General features: G+C 43.7%; 1 protein-coding gene across 7 annotated transcripts in view; it reads left to right on the top strand.

Annotated features, from left to right (window-relative positions):
* Positions 1 to 24,309, top strand: part of LOC139555982 (ryanodine receptor 3-like) — a 218,236-nt gene that overhangs the window by 4,109 nt on the left and 189,818 nt on the right. For all 7 annotated transcript variants that reach the window (XR_011671046.1, XM_071369419.1, XM_071369416.1 and 4 more), the window contains exon 2: positions 21,324 to 21,443. Coding sequence is in view for 6 of the 7 variants with exons in the window: in XM_071369419.1 (XP_071225520.1) it covers positions 21,324 to 21,443 (120 nt within the window). In the remaining variant the exon portion in view is untranslated. The remainder of the gene's footprint in view (positions 1 to 21,323; positions 21,444 to 24,309) is intronic.

Genomic DNA, 24,309 nt, shown 5'->3' with positions numbered 1-24,309 from the left:
CCGATGAATCGGCCATTCCGATTAATCGGTCGACCTCTAGTACATACCCCAACCAGAAACCATGGATTACAGACAACATTCATACTGAGCTAAAGGCTAGAGCTGCCCAATCTGGATGCTTTTAAGAAGGATTTCTACGACCTCCGACAAGCCATCAAACAGGCAAAACATCAATACAAGACTAAGATCGAATCCTACTACGTCAGCTCTGACACTCGACAGATGTGGCAAGGCTTGCAAACTATCATAGATTACAAAGGGAAACCCAGCCGTGAGCTGCCCAGCAACATAAGCCTACCAGACGAGCTAAAGGCCTTCAATTCTTGCTTCTAGGCAAACAACACTGAACCATGCATGAGAACACCAGCTGTTCCTGGACGACTGTGTGATCTTGCTCTCCGTAGCCGATGTGAGTAAGACCTTTAAAAAGGGTCATATTCACAAGGCCGCGGGGCAAGACAGAATACCAGGACGCATACTCAGAGCATGCGCTGACCAGCTGGCAAGTGTCTCCACTGACATTTATACCCTATCCCTGACCCGGTCTGTAATACCAACTTGTTTCAAGCAGACCACCATAGTTCCTGTGCCCAAGAACGCCAAGGTAAATAATGCTGTTCATTGACTAAGGCTCAGCATTCAACACCATAGTCCCCTCCAAGCTTATTACCAAGCTCAGGACCCTGGAACTGAACAATTCCCTCTGCAACTGAATCCTGGACTTCCTAATGGGCCACCCCCAGGTAGTGAGCCTCAACACGGGGCCCCTCAGGGATGTGTGCTTAGTCCCCTTCTGTACTCTCTGTTCACCCATGACTGTGTGGCTGCGCACGACTCCAACACTATCATTAAGTTTGCTTACAACACAACGTTGGTAAGATTGATCCCCGACGGCGATGAGGCAGCCTATAGGGAGGAGGTCAGAGACCTGGCAGCAAAATCCTTCTGGGGATTTTGACTAATTGATATAGTCTTCCGCGTCTACAGTGTCTCATGGGGGACAAACATTAACCAAACACGGCATCGGACTGGAAACATACCTCCGAGACTGAAATCTCATTTTCTAATGAGCAACAGAAAAACAGAATGTGCCAATCGGCGTGTTCAGTGGCTCTTTAAGTTGGCCTGAACAGAGACTTTTCTGCAGTAGTGGCAGCGGTTGAGTTGATGTATAAGCTAGCCTAGGCCTTATTATTGATCTGATAGAGAATTCAGGTCGATGGTTACAGATGTAGGATCTTAATTTATGCCAGTTTGCTACAGCAGGAAAATATTCCTGCAGCAACAGGAAATGTGAATTATTATTTTGATTATAATTACTGTAGATTTTTGTAGGGTTTGATCAACAAAAATTGTTAGGGCAAATCAAATCTTATCTTTTTTAATGGTTATTACAAACTTTAGGAGCCTTTTTAAACCTTGAAAACACTACAAGTTTGCCTTTCCTGCTGTGCATTAAAATTCTCAGCAAAAAAAATAGTGATCAAATTAGAAAACAACATGATGAAAGAATTTGAAGCAGTTGTATGAAATTGGAATTGTTTTTCAAAATCTCAGTTCCAAAGTGTGATTGCGAAGTCAGAAATTCAAAGGCTTGGATCTATATGTTGTAGTCCAGTGTTATTAAAGAACCGTTGTAGTTAGAAGGAGTTTTCAAAACTTTGCGGCTGTGATGTCATACTTGTCATTAACTCAAGAGGTGATATGCAGAACTGTGTAGGTAGTCAACCCTTTTAAATCCAGGTAAGGTGCTTCCCCAGACCCTAGACTTGTCCCATTCCCCCATGCAGCAGCAGTAGCAGTAGCAGCAGCAGTAGCAGTAGCAGCAGCAGTAGCAGTAGCAGCAGCAGCAGCAGCAGCAGTAGCAGTAGTAGTAGCAGTAGCAGTAGCAGTAGCAGCAGCAGTAGCAGCAGCAGCAGCAGCAGCAGTAGCAGTAGCAGCAGCAGTAGTAGCAGCAGCAGCAGCAGCAGTAGCAGCAGCAGCAGCAGCAGCAACAGCAGCAGCAGCAGCAGTAGCAGCAGTAGCAGCAGCAGTAGCAGCAGCAGTAGCAGTAGCAGCAGAAGCAGCAGCAGCAGCAGTAGCAGCAGCAGTAGCAGTAGCAGCAGTAGCAGCAGCAGTAGTAGCAGTAGCAGCAGCAGTAGCAGCAGCAGCAGCAGTAGCAGCAGCAGTAGCAGCAGTAGTAGCAGTAGCAGTAGTAGCAGCAGCAGTAGCAGCAGAAGCAGCAGCAGTAGCAGCAGCAGCAGCAGTAGCAGCAGTAGTAGCAGTAGCAGTAGTAGCAGCAGCAGTAGCAGCAGCAGCAGCAGCAGCAGCAGCAGTAGCAGTAGCAGTAGCAGCAGCAGAGTGCTTATTTGGAGTTGATGCTGTTCTGGAAGCCTTCTGCATTCCAAAGGAGAACTTAAATTTAGCCTCTTAAAAGCTGATGCTTCCTCAGCCCATGCAAACACGCTGTACATGCGTTCCCTGCTTGCTGGCTCCTGCCCACACCACACCACACTACACCATGGGTCATTGCGTCAGCTGGGCAGCTAGCACAAGACCAGCGGCATTTTAGCACCATTTTTTATAGGGATGAGCTAGTATTTCGAAGTCAACAGCTTGCTACCACAGAATTTGAGACGGTATAAAGATATAGTCAAGTTGGGGACAGAATAAGAAGAGGATATGTGTAGGAGCAAGACGAGGAATTCTGTTGTTTGATTCCATTGTTGTATGTTGGTGATTCACTTTTTAGGTTGTATAGAGTGTATACAAAACAAATGTGCAAATATCCACTGGGTTTTTCACCAAATGCACAGTTCTGCTAAATGTTGCCCAGTGTTTCAAATCAAATCAAATTGTATTGGTCACATACACATGGTTAGCAGATGTTATTGCGAGTGTAGCTGCTAACCACCCAGAGGTGGGTGGTTAGCAGTGGCACATAATCCCAGAGGTGGGTGGTTAGTAGTGGCACCTAATCCCAGAGGTGGGTGGTTAGCAGTGCCACCTATCCCAGAGATGGGTGGTTAGCAGTGGCACCTATCTCAGAGATGGGTGGTTAGCAGTGGCACCTAATCCCAGAGGTGGTTGGTTAGCAGTGTCACCTATCCCAGAGGTGGGTGGTTAGCAGTGCCACCTGTCCCAGAGGTGGTTGGTTAGCAGTGTCACCTATCCCAGAGGTGGGTGGTTAGCAGTGCCACCTGTCCCAGAGGTGGTTGGTTAGCAGTGCCACCTGTCCCAATTAAAATACTATTGTTCGACTCCCCTCTACAGAGCTCCTTCATCCTGTTGTCTCTGGAAAGGAAATTAGAGGATTTAAACTGCTGGTCTGGAGCCAGGTGGGTCTGGGCCAGGTGCATGCGTGCCTCTGTGGTGCTGATGGTCCATGCTCAGGGTTGGGAAGAATTATAAGTGGGTCCTTAGGGCCAGTTTCCTGGACCCAGATTGAAGCTCATGCTTCCATGATTTGTGTCACGCCTGCTCCCGCTCTCCCTCCCTGGAACTCGAAGGCGCCAGGCTCCCCGGCATTACGCACACCTGCCACCATTATTACGCACACCTGCTCCCCTTGATTCATTGCACTCACCTGGACTCAATTACCTGTGTTTTTTTCCTCCCCTATATCTTCCTATTCCCTAGCTCTGTTCCCCGCTTCAGGATTAATGTTTGTTTGTCATTTTTGTTACCTGGTTCTGATGACGGTTCCTGTACTGTTCAGCGTTTATTCCACATTAAATGTTCAACTCCCCGTACCTGCTTCTCTTCTCCAGCGTCGGTCCTTTGTGCTGTAACCAACCTTTGTATCTGCACTGTTCTTCAAGTAAATGTGTTTGTGTAAACTTTTCTGTTGAAATTGTTAATAGTTGTCATTGTGCATAGAGTTGTATGGTTACAATCATTGGTATTTGTTTGACATACATTTTAAAGTCTCAGCATCACTCTCTTACTGTGTAATTTCCCAAGCCCAGTTCAGAATATCCATTGAGAGTTATTTTTAGTCATCTGGTTCTGGAAATTTACCCTTAAAGTTTGGGATAAACCATTGTTGTGTGTATGGGGCCAGGTGTACCTGTGTTATTGCAGACAGGTGTTGACCCATGCCCAGGTGTACCTGTGTTATTGCAGACATGTCATTCCCAGGTGTACCTGTGTTATTGCAGACATGTCATGCCCAGGTGTACCTGTGTTATTTCAGTCAGGTGTTGATCCATGCCCAGGTGTAACTGTGTTATTACAGACAGGTGTTGATCCATGCCCAGGTGTAACTGTGTTATTGCAGACAGGTCATGCCCAGGTGTATCTGTGTTATTGCAGACAGGTGTTGACCCATGCCCAGGTGTAACTGTGTTATTACAGACAGGTGTTGACCCATGCCCAGGTGTAACTGTGTTATTGCAGACAGGTCATGCCCAGGTGTATCTGTGTTATTGCAGACAGGTGTTGACCCATGCCCAGGTGTAACTGTGTTATTACAGCCAGGTGTTGATCCATGCCCAGGTGTAACTGTGTTATTGCAGACAGGTGTTGATCCATGCCCAGGTGTAACTGTGTTATTGCAGACAGGTGTTGACCCATGCCCAGGTGTAACTGTGTTATTACAGCCAGGTGTTGATCCATGCCCAGGTGTATCTGTGTTATTACAGACAGGTGTTGATCCATGCCCAGGTGTAACTGTGTTATTGCAGACAGGTGTTGACCCATGCCCAGGTGTAACTGTGTTATTACAGCCAGGTGTTGATCCATGCCCAGGTGTATCTGTGTTATTACAGACAGGTGTTGATCCATGCCCAGGTGTAACTGTGTTATTACAGACAGGTCATGCCCTTGGTGTAACCGTGTTATTACAGTCAGGTGTTGATCCATGCCCAGGTGTATCTGTGTTATTGCAGACAGGTGTTGATCCATGCCCAGGTGTATCTGTGTTATTACAGACAGGTGTTGATCCATGCCCAGGTGTAACTGTGTTATTGTAGACAGGTGTTGATCCATGCCCAGGTGTAACTGTGTTATTACAGTCAGGTGTTGATCCATGCCCAGGTGTATCTGTGTTATTGCAGTCAGGTGTTGATCCATGCCCAGGTGTACCTGTGTTATTACAGTCAGGTGTTGATCCATGCCCAGGTGTATCTGTGTTATTGCAGTCAGGTGTTGATCCATGCCCAGGTGTACCTGTGTTATTACAGACAGGTCATGCCCAGGTGTAACTGTGTTATTTCAGACAGGTGTTGATCCATGCCCAGGTGTATCTGTGTTATTACAGACAGGTGTTGATCCATGCCCAGGTGTACCTGTGTTATTACAGACAGGTGTTGATCCATGCCCAGGTGTATCTGTGTTATTGCAGACAGGTCATGCCCAGGTGTACCTGTGTTATTGCAGACAGGTCATGCCCAGGTGTAAGTGGTCCCGTGTGGCTCAGTTGGTAGAGCATGGCGCTTGCAACGCCAGGGTTGTGGGTTCATTCCCCACGGGGGGACCAGGATGAATATGTATGAACTTTCCAATTTGTAAGTCGCTCTGGATAAGAGCGTCTGCTAAATGACTTAAATGTAAATGTAAATGTAAATGTAACTGTGTTATTGCAGACAGGTCATGCCCAGGTGTAACTGTGTTATTGCAGACAGGTCATGCCCAGGTGTAACTGTGTTATTGCAGACAGGTCATGCCCAGGTGTAACTGTGTTATTGCAGACAGGTCATGCCCAGGTGTAACTGTGTTATTGCAGACCATGCCCAGGTGTAACTGTGTTATTGCAGACAGGTCATGCCCAGGTGTAACTGTGTTATTGCAGACAGGTGTTGACCCATGCCCAGGTGTCGTGTCTCAGTTTTTGACCTGTAGCCCCAGAATATCCAGGCTTCCTTCATAACTTGATCCAGATTGGATGAAAAGTGACTTCCTGAGTATTCATTGATCAGGCTCTCATCATGGCATTGGTGCGATGTGGGTTTTGGCTACGCAGTCCTCTAGGGACTCATCACTGCTGAAGGAAAGGATGACTGTCTGCTTCTCTCTTTCCTAATACTTACCTAACTCATTTTAGGTTGGCAGTGTTTCCCTTATACGCTTACTTAGGGTGGGATGGGATCACAAACTCCTGCTTATCTCTGTTGCAACCTGCCTGAAAGACTTTACCTTTGGTTAGATTTAAAATGTTTTATGCATCTCACTGCTTGAGGCGTCACTACAGACACCCTGGTTCGATTTCAGGCTGTATCACAACCGGCCGTGATTGGGAGTCCCATAGGGCGGCGCACAATTGGCCCAGCGTCGTCTGGGTTTGGCCGGTGTAGGCCGTCATTGTAAATAAGATTTTGTTCTTAACTGACTAAAGGTTAAATAAAATGAAAAAAATAAATGTTTTATAGCTGATCTATAACTAGGAACTAGACTGCTATTTTAACTTTTTGTAGTCTTGTTGTTATTTTTGGAGTAATGAGCTCTTTCTTCATCTCTGTCTGTCTTTTCATTCTCAAATTCCCCTAAGAAGATCGATTTGTATTTGGCATTATGGTTATAAGTCTGATCGCATCACAATGCCTGCTGCTAGACAGAGAGTTCTCGTCTTGAATTAGCAACATTTCCACAGTAGGTACAATGGCGTGAGCCGTGAAGTAACTCTCAAGCCAAATAATTGCCTTCATTAATCAATGGAGAGGAGTGAAATAGGATCTGTACTGCTGAGATTTGGACCTGGGGACGATAGCAGCTTCATTACCATTTAAATGCTGCTGCTGACGCTCCTTTCACGCATATCTTTTAAATTCTAAAACTTTCATTGTTTCCTTTACTTTAGCGTTGTATTATTCTCGTTGTTTAATGAACACTGAATATTTGGAGAGGAATATGTATAGTTTGGAACAAGCATTGGATCACTTATAAGTAACTGTTTGACATAGTTAGCCTAAATCTAGCCAATACATTGTTAGTCAAGTTTGTGGCATTAATGAAGAACAGGAATATTATTGGCAGAAAACCCCTGTTGGTTCGCATCTCGTCTCAGGTCTCAACAGCAGAAAAACCCTTTTGGTTCACGTCTCGTCTCAGGTCTCAACAGCAGAAAAACCCTTTTGGTTCACGTCTCGTCTCAGGTCTCAACAGCAGAAAACCCCTGTTGGTTCGCGTCTCGTCTCAGATCTCAACAGCAGAAAACCCCTGTTGGTCCGTGTCTCGTCTCAGATCTCAACAGCAGAAAACCCCTGTTGGTCCGTGTCTCGTCTCAGATCTCAACAGCAGAAAACCCCTGTTGGTTCGCGTCTCGTCTCAGATCTCAACAGCAGAAAAACCCTGTTGGTTCGCGTCTCGTCTCAGATCTCAACAGCAGAAAACCCCTGTTGGTTCGCGTCTCGTCTCAGATCTCAACAGCAGAAAAACCCTGTTGGTTCGCGTCTCGTCTCAGGTCTCAACAGCAGAAAACCCCTGTTGGTTCGTGTCTCGTCTCAGATCTCAACAGCAGAAAAACCCTGTTGGTTCGCGTCTCGTCTCAGATCTCAACAGCAGAAAACCCCTGTTGGTCCGTGTCTCGTCTCAGATCTCAACAGCAGAAAACCCCTGTTGGTCCGTGTCTCGTCTCAGATCTCAACAGCAGAAATCCCCTGTTGGTTCGCGTCTCGTCTCAGATCTCAACAGCAGAAAACCCCTGTTGGTTCGCGTCTCGTCTCAGATCTCAACAGCAGAAAACCCCTGTTGGTTCGCGTCTCGTCTCAGATCTCAACAGCAGAAAAACCCTGTTGGTTCGCGTCTCGTCTCAGGTCTCAACAGCAGAAAACCCCTGTTGGTTCGTGTCTCGTCTCAGATCTCAACAGCAGAAAAACCCTGTTGGTTCGCGTCTCGTCTCAGGTCTCAACAGCAGAAAACCCCTGTTGGTTCGTGTCTCGCCTCAGGTCTCAACAGTAAGAAAAACAACATTTCCAAAGCTCACCCTTCAGTGACATTGACTTGCAGCCTCCTTGGAACAACATTTCAGAGTTGATAGATGTGAAAACGTCGCTCTGGATAAGAGCGTCTGCTAAATGACTTAAATGTAAATGTAAATGTAAAACAATCTCTATCCCTCTATGCAAGTTCTACTTGTTACAAAATGTTATATTTAAGCAGACACTCCTATCCAGAGCAACTTACAGGAGCAATTATAGTTAAGTCCTTTGCTCAAAGGCACATGGACAGATTTTTCACCTAGTCGGCTTGGGGATTCGAACCAGCAACCTCTCAGTTACTGACCCAACGCCCTTAACAGCTAGGATACCTGCCACAACATGAATGATATTGTGAAAATCTTTTACCTACTGTCACATCTATTATCTTGCCGATGCAGTTCGATCCATAACTGTTTTATCATATTAGAGCCATTATTAAGTCTTGTCAGACATCTATTACCAAAGATGTGCTCCTCCACCTGTTCAATGTACTTGATCAGGTCAGTTCAATTCAAATCAAAGTTTATTTGTTGTATACACATTTTAGCAGATGTTAAAGCAGGTGCATCAAAATGCTTGTTTCCAGCTCCTGCAGGGCAGTAGGTGCCTAAAAGTACAATACTAATGTCAAACGAATCTATCATATCAGACACTTAATCAAATTAGTTAGTTAACTGCAAAGACTTGGACAGTGGATCATGTTCCGATTGAAGTCTTGATTAAATATGGACATAGTCCTAGGGTGTATCCATATCGAAAAGGGGCTTTGGTGGTGGGCGTGGCAGGGGGCGTGGTTGGCCAGTCAGCACAGCTGAATTTTAGAGTACATTTTACAGACCCCCATCTTGGCGGTGTAGAGACATTTTTGCAGTTTTAAGTCAATTTCCTGCGATTCTACATATTCTGCCGTGGAGCTGAGAGAAAATTTTGTTATTTTTCAATCGAATTTCCTGCAATTTTAGCATTTTGCCATGGCTAATGCTGTGTTCTTTTGCTCAAACATAATAACAAAATCTATACTGCTAAATTCATTGTTTAAAAATATATATATATTCTCCCTGACTGTCTAGATTTTATTTTCATTCAAGCTTTATTTATACAGCACATTTCAGACATGAATGCAACGCAATGCGCTTCACAGGGGGGGAAAAACGCTGAAAATAAAAACTGAAATATTTTGGGGATTGTTAATTCTCAAAGATTATATTATAGAAGATGATATAGATCCATTATCTTTTCTACATAGTTTATATCTGGTTTTAGTCGTTTAAGTTTACAGAAATTGTTTATGTGTCCAGAAAAAGATATATTTTTACACTGTTTGGATTTAAGTGACCCGAAAAACGCTTTGGCGGTCCGTCCAAGGATTTCAATGGCAGAAAAATCGCTGAGTCCTGCTCTGGTCAGTAGTCTGTGAGTTTACACCTTATTGTAAAATGGTCAGAATCTGTGAGCATTATAGTAAGATGGAAAGCCTGAAATGGCTGACCAAAGTACCTGATCTCTCTTTATCTGCCACCCATCGCCACTCTCTCTTTGCCTTTCTCTCTCTGTATCTCTCTCTATCACTCTCTCTCTCTCTGTGTATCGTCCCCTCTCTCTCTTTCTCTCTCTATCTCTCTATCTCTCTCTTTATCACTCTCTCTTTGCCTTTCTCTCTCTGTATCTCTCTGTATCTCTCTGTATCTCTCTGTATCTCTCTCTCTCTCTCTCTCTCTCTCTCTCTCTCTCTCTCTCTCTCTCTCTCTCTCTCTCTCTCTCTCTCTCTCTCTCTCTACCTCCCTTTCTCATTCCACCCCCCTCATCACTCCCTTTATGCCTGACAGACGTCTAGGTAGGTGGCATACAGTCACTCCAGCCCCCAGCCGTCCACCAGATGTGACCCTGGCCGAGGGCCCATCCCAAATGGCACCCTATTCTCTATATACAGGGCTCTGGTCTAAAGTAGAGCACTACATAGGGAATAGGGTGCCATGGGGCTCTGGTCTAAAGTTGTGCACTACATAGGGAATAGGGTGCCATAGGGGTCTGGTCAAAAGTAGTGCACTATATAGGGAATAGGGTGCAATTTGGGATGCATCCCGGGGCTTTCATCCCTCAGTGCAGACTCAGACCAACTGTTCAGCCTTGCATGCATGGCAGCTTATTTTATTTTGTTAGCAATTTATGTTATTCTTCAATAACACAAACTCCTAAGCAAATCAGGGGAAGAAAAATAGGTTTATTTGAGAAGGACAAATCAAGATGTTATGCTGGGAGGTAGATGTTCAGTCTCCCCTGTCCTCAAGCTTTTCTCCACCGAACAAAGGAACAGGATGCCATTTATAACCCCCCACCCTAGCCTGAGATTGACCAATCAGAAGTCCTTGCAGTACGACTGGACTAATGGCCAAATAACAAGTATCCTGCTCCAGACTCAATGTTCAGGAGTGACATTACATAGATTCTGAACAGCTGTTGAACTGAAGACCAACTATTTACATTGACAATTCCCTATTGACCATTAGTAATATATTTAGTTTAGTACTCTCGTCCTCTCATCCTCTGCGTTGTGTATTTATCTTCAAAATATTCTTATAATTTGGAGCTGCTTTAAGGCAATAAGGCAATATGCTGGTTTATGGCAATATGCTGCTTTAAGGTAATATGCTGCAATAAAATTATAGTGGCAATCAACAGTAACAAAGCGTCCTCCTCGCCCCTGGTAAAAACCTGATTAAGAAATGTAAATGTGATGTAATATATTGTATTGATGTTAATATCTTGCTGTTCATGCCAAAAACGAAGTGTAATTTTATACTGTATATACAGTACCAGTATCCAGGCTGTATCACATCCGGCCGTGATTGGGAGTCCCATAGGGCGGCGCAAAATTGGCCCAGTGTTGTCCGCGTTTGGCTGGAGTAGGCCGTAAATAAAATGTTGTTCTTAACTGACTTGCCTAGAGGTTAAATAAAAATAAAATAAAACCAGTCAAAAGTTTGGATACACCTACTCATTCAAGGGTTTTTATTTATTTTTAGTATTTTCTACATTGTAGAATAACAGTGAAGACACCAAAACTATGAAATAACACAAATGGAATCATGTAGTAACCAAAAAAGTGTTAAACAAATTAAATATATTTTATATTCTTCAAAGTAGCCACTCTTTGCCTTAATGACAGCTTTGCAAACTCTTGGCATACTCTCAACAAGTTTCACCTGGAATGCTTTTCCAACAGTCTTGAAAGAGTTCCCACATATGTTGAGCACTTGTTGGCTGCTTTTCCTTCACTCTGCGATCCAACTCATCCTAAACCATCTCAATTGGGTTGAGGTTGGGTGATTGTGGAGGCCAGGTCATCTGATGCAGCACTCCATCACTCTCCTTGGTCAAATAGCCCTTACACAGCCTGCAAGTTTTGGGTCATTGTCCTGTTGAAAAACAAATGATAGTCCCACTAAGCGCAAACCAGATGGGATAGGGTATTGCTGCAGAATGCTGTGGTAGTCATGCTGGTTAATTGTGCCTTGAATTCTAAATAAATCACAGACAGTGTCACCGGCAAAGCACCCCCACATCATCACACCTCCCCCTTCATGCTTCACGGTGGGAACCACACATGTGGAGATCATTCGTTCACCTACTCTGCGTCTCACAAAGACATGGCGGTTGGAACCAAAACTCTCAGTTGTGTCTTAGCAGAAATTCGACCATGAAGGCCTGATTCACACAGTCTCCTCTGACCAGTTGATGTGGAGATGTGTCTTTTACTTGAACTCTGTGAAGCATTTATTTGGGCTGCAATTTCTGAGGCTGGTAACTTTAATAAACTTATCCTCTGCACCAGAGGTCTTCCTTTCCTGTGGCGGTCCTCATGAGAGCCAGTTCCATCATAGCGCTTGATGGTTTTTGCCACTGCAATTGAAGAAACTTTCAAAATACTTAAAATTATCTGACTAATCATTGATGTAATTATCCGATAAGACTGATGTCTTAAAGTAATGATGGACTGTCGTTTCTATTTGCTTATTTGAGCTGTTCTTGCCATAATATCAACTTTTACCAAGTAGGGCTATCTTTTGTATACCACCCCTACCTTGTCACAACACAACTGATTGGCTCAAATGCATTAAGAAGGAAATAAATTCCACAAATTAACTTTTAACAAGGCACACCTGTTAATTGAAGTGCATTCCAGGTGACTACCTCATGAAGCTGGTTGAGAGAATGCCAAGAGTATGCAAAGCTGTCATCAAGGCAAAGGGTGGCTACTTTGAAGAATCTCAAATATAAAATATATTTTGATTTGTTTAACACTTTTTTGGTTACTATATGATTCCATATGTGTTATTTCATAGTTGTGATGTCTTCACTATTATTCTACAATGTAGAAAATAGTCCAAATTCTGGAAAAACCCTTGAATGAGTAGGTGTGTCCAAACTTTTGACTGGTACTGTATATATAGTCCAATAATATGAAATAAAGATATTTTTTTAATTAATAAAAACTAAGAAAACAAGAGATGATGCGAACAACTGTTTTTTGTCTAATGATAGAGAAAATAAACAGAGAGTTATGGTTTTAAAGCTGATCTTGTTCAAATTAAAGAGCTGAGGGATGGGGCTGGAGAAATGGAGCCACTCTCAAATTCATAGATAAAGCTATGGATGCAAAGACTGACCATCCGTGGTTTATCATTTTGATATCATGTTTTGAGTAAAACAAGCTTATAGTTTGTGTCCTGATGGGGTACACCAGTTGAACTAAGTTCATGAGGCATTTGTACGTCTTATTCTTCAAGAATCAATGGGTACATATCATTCATTTATAAGTCCAAAAATGGATGCAGCAACTGCAGATTGCTCCTTTAATGTGATTACATCTATAGTGCTTGTCGACTGTGAAACGTTAAAATGACAGCTATGAACAGTTCAGTATATTTACAGTGTATTACAGTATATTACAGTATATTACAGTGTATTACAGTGTATTACAGTATATTACAGTATATTACAGTGTATTACAGTATATTACAGTATATTACAGTATATTACAGTATATTACAGTGTATTACAGTATATTACAGTATATTACAGTGTATTACAGTATATTACAGTATATTACAGTGTATTACAGTATATTACAGTATATTACAGTGTATTACAGTATATTACAGTGTATTACAGTATATTACAGTATATTACAGTGTATTACAGTATATTACAGTGTATTACAGTATATTACAGTGTATTACAGTATATTACAGTGTATTACAGTATATTACAGTGTATTACAGTATATTACAGTATATTACAGTGTATTACAGTATATTACAGTGTATTACAGTATATTACAGTGTATTACAGTATATTACAGTGTATTACAGTATATTACAGTATATTACAGTGTATTACAGTATATTACAGTATATTACAGTATATTACAGTGTATTACAGTATATTACAGTGTATTACAGTATATTACAGTATATTACAGTGTATTACAGTATATTACAGTGTATTACAGTATATTACAGTATATTACAGTGTATTACAGTATATTACAGTATATTACAGTGTATTACAGTGTATTACAGTATATTACAGTGTATTACAGTATATTACAGTGTATTACAGTATATTACAGTGTATTACAGTATATTACAGTGTATTACAGTGTATTACTTCACCATTGCAACAATATGTTATGTTTTTTGTCGAGGCGTTCACTGCAATTAAAAACAGTCAAAAACAACTTAAGTGGTTTTTAAGGTCAGTCAGGAAAAAACATTTTGGAATCGTAAGCAAACTGAGCATTCTACTTATTGTTTCAAGTTCAAAGTTCAAAGTTGATTGGCCCAATAAATACATAAGAACTCCTTGTCAAGTTCTCACTAAAACGAAGTCTAGGAGGTTTCACTTTTTTTTTTGGACAAAATTCCCTTCCTTGTTTCCCTCTGTTTTGTGCCTACTGGAAGCATTCCAGCATTTCTTCTGTAAGTCCAATTTTAAATTCTCAAGCAGAGGCCACACTGGTTCCAGTGACTCTCTACCTATAGTATATTCAGTATATACTCCCACAGAGACACAGCAGCCCCAGCCAGCCTACTCAATATGTGTTATGCTACCACAGCTGACACTACTATTTGTACAATAGGTTTATTACAAAAGGACAATTGGTAAATATATATATTTTTGGTATCTGGGTGGCGGTGGGCTGGTTCTCTAGGGGCCTGTGGATCTTGATAGCAGTGGTTGGTGAGAGGTGGATATCTGGGTGTCTGGGGGTCTGCATGGAGAGAGGTTGATGTCTAGGGGTCTGGTTGGTGAGAGTTGGATGTCTGGGGGTCTGGATGGTGAGAGGTGGATATCTGGGTGCCTGGGGGTCTGCATGGAGAGAGGTTGATGTCTGGGGGTCTGCATGGTGAGAGGTGGATATCTGGGTGCCTGGGGGTCTGCATGGAGAGAGGTGGATGTCTGGGGGTCTGGGTGGTGAGAGGTGGATGTCTGGGTGTCTGGGGGTCTGGCTGGTGAGAGGTGGATGTCTGGGGGTCTGGGTGGTGAGAGGTGGATGTCTGGGTGTCTGGGGGTCTGGCTGGTGAGAGGTGGATGTCTGGGGGCCTGGGGGTCTGGGTGGTGAGAGGTGGATGTCTGGGGGTCTGGGTGGTGAGAGGTGGATGTCTGGGTGTATGGGGGTCTGGGTGGTGAGAGGTGGATGTGTGCCTACTCTCACCACCCATCGCCATCCAGGCCCTCAAGCCCCCATACTCAAACATCTCATTAAACTCAGTGCCAATACCAGGCGGTTTAACATGTAACAGACTCTGTGGGCCAATACCAGGCTGTTGAACATGTAACAGACTCTGTGGGCCAATACCAGGCTGTTGAACATGTAACAGACTCTGTGGGCCAATACCAGGCTGTTGAACATGTAACAGACTCTGTGGGCCAATACCAGGCTGTTGAACATGTAACAGACTCTGTGGGCCAATACCAGGCTGTTTAACTTGTAACAGACTCTGTGGGCCAATACCAGGCTGTTTAACATGTAACAGACTCTGTGGGCCAATACCTGGCTGTTTAACATGTAACAGACTCTCTGCGTAACAGGCTGTCTCAGTAGTTAACCTGCTTAGGGCCCAGAACTCACTGAGAGCAGGAGGTGACCAGCTGAACACAGGGCTGATGATGAATCTGGGTTATTTTACGTTCCTGTGGCGGTGCGAGGTTCAGTAGATTTGAAATGTCCTAGCACTCTCTCTGTTTCTCTCTCTGTCTCTATCTCAGTGTCTCTCTCTCCCTCTTTTTTCTCTCTCTCTCCCTCTCTCTCTCCCTCTCTCTCTCCCTCCCTCCCTCCCTCTCTCTCTTTCTCTCTGATTTTCCTGAGGCCTAAAACCTTTTGATTCGAAGAGGAAACACACAGAAAACTATTAAATGTTTATTTATTTTCACACTTCATAAATTAGTAAGTAACCACCATATTCAGTTAACCCAATGTTTGGCCTGGAGCCTTTGTCCAGGGTGGGTCCAATGCCCACTGCTTTTTACCTCACATACTTTTCAGATTAGTCATGTTATTTTTCAGATTAGTCATGTTATTTTTCAGATTAGTCATGTTATCTTTCAGATTAGTCATGTTATTTTTCAGATTAGTCATGTTATTTTTCAGATTAGTCATGTTATCTTTCAGATTAGTCATGTTATCTTTCAGATTAGTCATGTTATTTTTCAGATTAGTCATGTTATCTTTCAGATTAGGCAGGTTATCTTTCAGATTAGTCATGTTATCGTTCAGATTAGTCATGTTATTTTTCAGATTAGTCATGTTATCGTTCAGATTAATGCAACATTTGGCTACAAACACGCTAAAAATTGTTGTCTTGTGATCGTTGCCACAATGTTTTCTTACTGTTGAGCCTGGTGTTCTTACATTAGCTAGAAACATCTAACTCCATCAGCACTTATCGCCTCGTCTGACATTTATGAGACATATACGACTCCTAAACCCCTCCGTCTGTTAGGAGGTCTACTCCACACCCTGGCACGTGGGAACAAGGCTTTACACTCCACAGGATTAACCTCATTGCTTCCATTCAGTATCCAGTAGTCTACTTCCCTGTGTCTTCTCCCAAACCTCCAACTGAGCATGTGAACACCATGCGTGTCCATGTAGTATAGTATATAGTATAAGTGCAGGTTGGCTGGGGGTCGGCAGAGGGTCGGTGGAGGGGGAGTTGTGACAGTTTATTTGGCTCAGCGGAGTATCGGTGGATCTCAGGTTACCACCCTGTGGATCCATCAGGCCACACACACCTGCTCCTGTCCTTTAAGCAGGTCCAACTGCCTGCTGCTTAGAGAAGAAGAGAGAGAGATAGACAGAGAGAGAGAGAGAGAGAGAGAGAGAGAGAGAGAGAGAGAGAGAGAGAGAGAGAGAGAGAGACAGACAGACAGACAGAGAGAGAGAGAGAGAGAGAGAGAGAGAGAGAGAGAGAGAGAGAGAGAGAGAGAGAGAGAGAGAGAGAGAGAGAGAGAGAGAGAGAGAGAGAGAGAGAGAGAGAGAGAGAGAGAGATAGAGAGACAGAGAGAGAGAGAGAGAGAGAGAGAGAGAGAGAGAGAGAGAGAGAGAGAGAGAGAGAGAGAGAGAGAGAGAGATAGATAGAGAGAGAGAGACAGAGAGAGAGAGAGAGAGAGAGAGAGAGAGAGAGAGAGAGAGAGAGAGAGAGAGAGAGAGAGAGAGAGAGAGAGAGAGAGAGAGAGACAGAGACAGAGACGAGAGAGAGAGAGAGAGAGAGAGAGAGAGAGAGAGAGAGAGAGAGAGAGAGAGACAGACAGACAGACAGACAGACAGACAGACAGACAGACAGACAGACAGACAGACAGACAGACAGACAGACAGACAGACAGACAGACAGACAGACAGACAGACAGACAGACAGACAGACAGACAGACAGACAGACAGACAGACAGACAGACAGACAGACAGACAGAGAGAGACAGAGAGAGAGCGAGAGAGAGCCAGAGGGGTGGTGTGATGGTTGGTGCAGGGGGGGGGGGGGGCTCTCTGCTCTGCTCTTGGTAGTTGGGGACATAGGTGGACCCTCCTCTCCCTTAACAGGCAGCAGCCCCCTAGGGCCCTATAGATAGACTGTGATGCGGCTCTTTAGCTTTCTAACAGATGGTTTCAGACCTGGGTTCAAATATGGTTTGTTTTCTTTCAAATTACTTTAACCGTTTGTTTGAGCCTGTCTGAAGCACGAGAAGCACGAAAAAGGGTGTGGTTACCACTTTTGAGACTGTTTCATTGGTTCCATTGTGCCAGGCAAGCTCAATCAAGCGAAGCAGACATATTTGAACAAATATACATAATACTGTTTGAACCCAGGTCTGGGTAGCTACAGCCTTCCTTCATGCTACTGCTGTCACAGGATCAGTTGGATGCAGACTCAGATTGAGATTCTCTGGCTCAGGATCAAGCCTTGGGATCAGGAGAGAGTGAGAAATCCCGCTACGAAGACAGGAGCTCTGTGGAAGGCTTTGGTCCTACTGAGACGCTTCTACACCTATCCAGGGGGCTTATGGTTGCATCTGCTGTATATACAAATACACACATAACAAGCTTGTACGCACACACGTACGAACTTAAACACACTCATACATCTACACTACACGTCTCTCTCCCTCTTTCTTTCCCTCTTTATTCCCCCCCTCTCTCTCTACCTCTCCCTCTTTCTTTCCCTCTTTATTCCCCCCCCTCTCTCTCTACCTCTCCCTCTTTCTTTCCCTCTTTATTCCCCCCCTCTCTCTCTCTCTACCTCTCCCTCTCAAATACCCAGCATTCCAGTTGTTCTGCTGCTAAGTTTTCTCAGCTACCAGCAATACCAGCTATCCCAAACAGTCGGTGGTGTAGGAAAAGAAAGCAAAGCACATTACTTCATTTTAAAGGGGTGACAAGCCTGCGACGCCGAGACCTTCGGCAGGCCAGGGTACTATATAGAACCTTATGGACCCTATATAGGGAAAATGGTAGCTTTGGGATGCAGCCCCCAGTCCTTCAGAGGGAGCTACTCCCAGACTCTGGGCCAACATCAATGCTTTCTGCTTTATCTCTAATCCACTGAGAGAGAGAGAGAGAGAGAGAGAGAGGGAGATGTACTATAGGTTAATTAAGAAATCAAACTTGCTTCCGGAGAGTTGGAGTTCTCCTCTCTTCAGTCCGTCGAGCCCCCTCTGTCAGTAACAGTTTGACATTTCACTTTAAGTGAAATCACTCAGACCTCCAGCATCTGTTATGAAGTATAACCACAGTGTGAGTCCAGTTAGCTGACAGTAAATGTTGTATTACTAAGCCTTGTGCCTATCGTTTATGATCAACATTCTCATGTCCGTCGAGCCCCCTCTGCCAGTAACAGTTTGACATTTCACTTTATGCGAAATCACTCAGACCTCCAGCATCTGTTATAAAGTATAACCACAGTGTGAGTCCAGTTAGCTTACTTAAGCCTTGTGCCTATCGTTTATGACCAACATTCACATGTTTATAATGGAATTGTCGTGGCTTTTTGTGGGGGCCAATCATTTAGAACACTATTGCATAATGATGTAGATCTCAAACTAAGCAGCAGTTGTGGTGAGTTGAATTAAATGACTTATATGTAATTGTGTGGTTGAGAAGGTCAACAAACGTAAACCAGAGGTTCCGGTTGAATGTTTTACGGCTGGTGGGAATTGACCCCAGGCAGGACTACATCATCAGGTAGATGAGATGAGGAGCCAGTGTAGATCCAAATCAACTCTGACACACTGACCCGGGTTGGTAGCTCCAGCTTGTGTGAGGAGGGCTGGATGTAATGAAGCAACACTGCTTGAATAGAGGCAGAGACACAAAACCATAGTAACAATCAGTTCCAATTAATGTGGAGAGAGAGAGAGAGAGAGAGAGAGAGAGAGAGAGAGAGAGAGAGAGAGAGAGAGAGAGAGAGAGAGAGAGAGAGAGAAAGAGAGAGAGAGAGAGAGAGAGAGAGAGAGAGAGAGAGAGAGAGAGAGAGAGAGAGAGAGAGAGAGAGAGAGAGAGAGAGAGAGAGAGAGAGAGAGAGAGAGAACATCAGAGACACAAATCAATATCCGTGGCCTGAGTGGAATTACGCAGTGGTAGAGAAATAGGATCAATTGTTGGATCTCCTGACTATAGTCCAACTGCAACTTTCCTCATGCATTAAAACCAGGGTCGTATTCACTAGGAATGAAATGGAGATGGATTACCTAAACTTGTCCACTACAAAAAGCTTGTTCTTTTTTTTCTTTACAAAATGTTTTGCTGTGGTGTACATTTGTGAATAAGACCCAGGTTTCCCTGAATCAGTTTAATAATGGAACCGAGGTTGAAAACAAGATTTCAGAACCTAGTTTTCATGTGTAACATATTGATTCTGGCAATAGAAGGGATGTAACTTATTGACTTTTTAATACTGTTTTTGATACCAGACCAATCGGTTATCCTTCCCTTTCTAACTGTTTTCCTCTGATATGATTATATATGCTGATAAAATAGATTATTATATATGCTGATAAAACAGATGAACCATGAATTATTCATGTTCTTACTATATTTTCATTCCATTCATAAATCTTGCATGGGCCTGCTCAGCACAACGACCCTCCAGCACTTGATGTGTTTGTAAGGGCGGAGAAACAGAGATATCATCCATGACTATCCTTGATTATACATTTATCTCATAAAGCACGGAGAGAGGGGGAAAAAATCTGCAGTATTTGGTGTAAGACTGAGACTGTTGACCCATTTTAAACCCAATATCCTGCCTGCATCTCAGTAGTCTGATCTTGAAGTCTGTTCTTCTCATCTCTCCACCTTTATCTGCACTGGTGAGAAAGAGTTGGCCTGGTGAGAAAGAGTTGGCCTAGTGAGAAAGAGTTGGCATGGTGAAAGAGTTGGCCTGGTGAGAAAGAGTTGGCCTGGTGAAAGAGTTGGCCTGGTGAAAGAGTTGGCCTGGTGAGAAAGAGTTGGCCTGGTGAAAGAGTTGGCCTGGTGAGAAAGAGTTGGCCTGGTGAAATAGTTGGCCTGGTGAGAAAGAGTTGGTGTGGTCAGAAAGAGTTGGCCTGGTGAGAAAGAGTTGGCCTGGTGAAAGAGTTGGCCTGGTGAGAAAGAGTTGGCCTGGTGAAAGAGTTGGCCTGGTGAAAGAGTTTGCCTGGTGAGAAAGAGTTGGCCTGGTTTAAGAGTTGGCCTGGTGAGAAAGAGTTGGCCTGGTGAGAGAGTTGGCCTGGTCAGAAAGAGTTGGCCTGGTTTAAGAGTTGACCTGGTGAGAAAGAGTTGGCCTGGTGAAAGAGTTGGCCTGGTCAGAAAGAGTTGGTCTGGTCAGAAAGAGTTGGCCTGGTGAGAAAGAGTTGGCCTGGTGAAAGAGTTGGCCTGGTGAGAAAGAGTTGGCCTGGTGAAAGAGTTGGCCTGGTCAGAAAGAGTTGGCCTGGTTTAAGAGTTGGCCTAGTGAGAAAGAGTTGGCCTGGTGGAAGCAGATTCCTGGTTGGCATTGTGTTGCTTGTTTTCCAGGACCAGTGTTGCCAGTCACTGCTACAACCTCTCCGTCCTTTCTCTGAGTAGGCCTGGTGTAAGGTGTACTCTTTCACCAGGCCAACTCTTTCTCACCAGGCCAACTCTTTCACCAGGCCAACTCTTTCTCACCAGGCCAACTCTTTCTCACCAGGCCAACTCTTTCACCAGGCCAACTCTTTCACCAGGCCTACTCTTAAACCAGGCCTACTCTTTCTCACCAGGCCTACAACCCTCCGTCCTTTCTCTGTGTATGTGTGTCATTCATATTTGTGGACAATGGACAACAAAGTAATCTTCTTTGTCTTCTAATGTTGTACAGAACGTCTCCTGATGTTGTACAGAACGTCTCCTAATGTTGTATAGAACGTCTCCTGATGTTGTATAGAACGTCTCCTGATGTTGTACAGAACGTCTCCTGATGTTGTACAAAACGTCCCCTAATGTTGTACAGAACGTCTCCTAACGTTGTACAGAACGTCTCCTAATGTTGTATAGAACGTCTCCTAACGTTGTACAAAACGTCTCCTAATGTTGTATAGAACGTCTCCTGATGTAGTATAGAACGTCTGCTGATGTTGTACAGAACGTCTCCTAATGTAGTATAGAACGTCTCCTAATGTTGTACAGAACGTCTCCTAATGTTGTACAGAACGTCTCCTGATGTAGTATAGAACGTCTCCTAATGTTGTATGGAACGTCTCCTAATGTTGTACAGAACGTCTCCTGATGTTGTACAGAACGTCTCCTAATGTTGTACAGAACGTCTCCTGATGTAGTATAGAACGTCTCCTAATGTTGTACAGAACGTCTCCTAATGTTGTATAGAACGTCTCCTAATGTTGTACAGAACGTCTCCTAACGTTCTCTTCTCTTCTGGCAGGATGATGAGGTGGTGCTTCAAAGTGTCGCCACCATCCAGAAAGAGAATCGCAAGTTTTGTCTGTCCGTGGAGGGACTCGGTAATCGACTATGCTTCCTGGAACCTACATCTGAGGCTAAGGTAAGAGGAGTGTCTCTTAATGCTTGGTACTGATGGTGGCTCTTAATTTGAACATTTTCATTGCAGGAGGAAAGTAATCCTGCAGCAGGAGGATTTGAAAATCTGAACAAATATGTTAAATAGCCGCCAGGGGTCAGCTGGAAGTGGTGTTTGTATACAATGCAGTACCGTACCTAGTTTGTACCTTAGACTGCAGGTCCGCTGGGTGCCTGTTCAGGTAGCCTATATACAGTGCCTTCGGAAAGTATTCAGAGTCCTTGACTTTTTCCACATTTTGTTACGTTACAGCCTTATTCTAAAATGGATGAAATAAATAAAAACATCCTCAACAATCTACACACAATACCCCATAATGACAAAGTGAAAACAGGTTTTTAGATATTTTTTCTTTACAAATATATAAAAAATAAAAAACAGAAATACCTTATTTACTTAAGTATTCAAACCCTTTGCTATGAGACTTGAAATTGAGCTCAGGTGCATCCTGTTTCCATTGATCATCCTTGAGATGTTTCTACAACTTGATTGGAGTCCACCTGTGGTAAATTCAATTGATTGGACATGATTTTGAAAGGCACACACCTGTCTATATAAGCTCCCACAGTTGACAGTGAATGTCAGAGCAAAAACCAAGCCGTGAGAATGGCGGAATTGTCTGTAGAGCTCCGAGACAGGATTGTGTCAAGTCACAGATCTGGGGAAGTGTACCAAAAAATCTCTGCAGCATTGAAGTTCCCCAAGAACACAGTGGCCTCCATCATTCTTAAATCGAATATGTTTGGAACCACCAAGACTCTTCCTATTGCTGGCCGTCTGGCCAAACTCAGCAATCGGGGGAGAAGGGCCTTGGTCAGGGAGGTGACCAAGAACCTGATGTTCACTCTGACAGAGATCTAGAGTTCATCTGTGGAGATGGGAGAACCTTCCAGAAGGACAACCATCTCTACAACACTCCACCCATTAGGCCTTTATGGTAGAGTGGCCAGACAGAAGCCACTCCTCAGTAAATGGCACATGACAGCCCGCTTGGAGTTTGCCAAAATACACCTAAAGTCTCTCAGACCATGAGAAACAAGATTCTCTGTTCTGCTGAAACCCAGATTGAACTCTTTAGCCTGAATGCCAAGCGTCACATCTGGAGAAAACCTGGCACCATCCCTATGGTGAAGCATGGTGGTGGCAGCATCATACTGTTGGGATGTTTTTCAGCGGCAGGTAGTGGGAGACTAGTCAGGATCGAGGCAAAGATGAACGGAGCAAAGTACAAAGAGATCCTTGATGAAAACCTGCTCCGTAGCGCTGTTACGGACCTCGGACTGGAGCGAAGGTTCACCTTCCAAGAGGACAACAACCCTAAGCACACAGCCTAAACAACGCAGGAGTGGCTTCGGGACAAGTCTCTGAATATCTTTGAGTAGACTGGACTTGAACCCAATTGAGCATCTCTGGAGAGACCTGAAAATAGCTTTACAGCAACACTCCCCATCCATCCTGACAGAGGTTGAGAGGATCTGCATAGAAGGATGGTAGAAACTCCCCAAATACAGGTGTGCCAAGCTTGTAGTGTCATACCCAAGTAGAATTCATGCTGTAATCGCTGCCAAAGGTGCTTCAACAAAGTACTGAGTAAAGGGTCTGAATACTTATGTAAATGTGATATTTAAGTTTTTTTTAAATATAAATTAGCAAACATTTCCAAACATTTTTTTTGCTTTGTCATTATGGTGTAGATTGATGAGGGGGAAAAAACGATTTAATCAATTTTAGAATAAGGCTGAAACGTAACAAAATGTGGCAAAAGTCAAGGGTTCTGAATAGCTTCCGAAGGCACTGTATACGTATTCACACCCAAATACTTTGTAGAAGCACCTTTGGCAGCGATTACAGTAGTGGGTCTTTCTGGGTAAGTTTCTATGAGCTTTTCACATCTGGATTGTGCAACATTTGGCTATTATTATTTTCAAAATTCTTCAAGCGCTGTTTGGTTGTTGATCATTGCTAGACAACCATTTCAGGTCTTGCCATAGATTTTCAAGTAGATTTAAATCAAAACTGTAACTCGGCCACTCAGAAGCATTCACCGTCTTCTTGGTAAGCAACTCCAGTTTGAATGTGGCCTTGTGTTGTAGGTTATTGTCCTGCTGAAAGGTAAATTCATCTCCCAGTTCCTGGTGGAAAGCACACTGAACCAGATTTTCCTCTAGGATTTTGCCTGAGGTTAGCTCCATTCCGTTTCTTCTATATCCTGAAAAACTCCCCAGTCCTTAATAATGACAAGCATACCCATAACATGATGCAGCCACCACTATGCTTGAAAATATGGAGAGCGGTACTCAGTAATATGTTATATTGGATTTTCCCCCAAAATAACACTTTGTGTTCAGGACACACAGTTAATTGCTTTGTCACAGTTTTAGCAGTATAACTTTAGAGCCTTGTTTCAAACAGGATGCATGGAGAGAGAGCGAGAAATGTAAGATAGCACTGCAGTGGATAGCTGCCTTCTTCTCACTGATCTTAGCTTTTTTTGCACATAATATTTCCGGCATCATTTCCTATGACCAAAAACAGCTTTTGGACATTAGAAGAGCGATCACTAATCTCGATTTGAATGAAGACTTCTACTTCATTGAGTCGGCAGCTGTGGATGTACCGCTCATTCCAGACCAGGCCATAACCCCCGGTACTTGAAAATGGAAGAGGCGGCGCAAAACTAGCAAATAAACTGACTCTACCTCCTTTCTATTGGCAAACGTACAATCACTGGAGAACAAACTGGATGAGGTCCGTACGAGACTATCCTATCAACGGGACCTGAAGACCTGTAATATCCTATGCTTCTCGGAGTCGTGGCTAAACAAGGACA

This window comes from Salvelinus alpinus, chromosome 27 (genome assembly GCF_045679555.1).
Source record: "Salvelinus alpinus chromosome 27, SLU_Salpinus.1, whole genome shotgun sequence".
Classification (NCBI taxonomy): domain Eukaryota; kingdom Metazoa; phylum Chordata; class Actinopteri; order Salmoniformes; family Salmonidae; genus Salvelinus; species Salvelinus alpinus.
The sequence above is the reverse complement of the archived record's forward strand: the minus strand, read 5'-3'. Positions and strand labels throughout refer to the sequence as shown.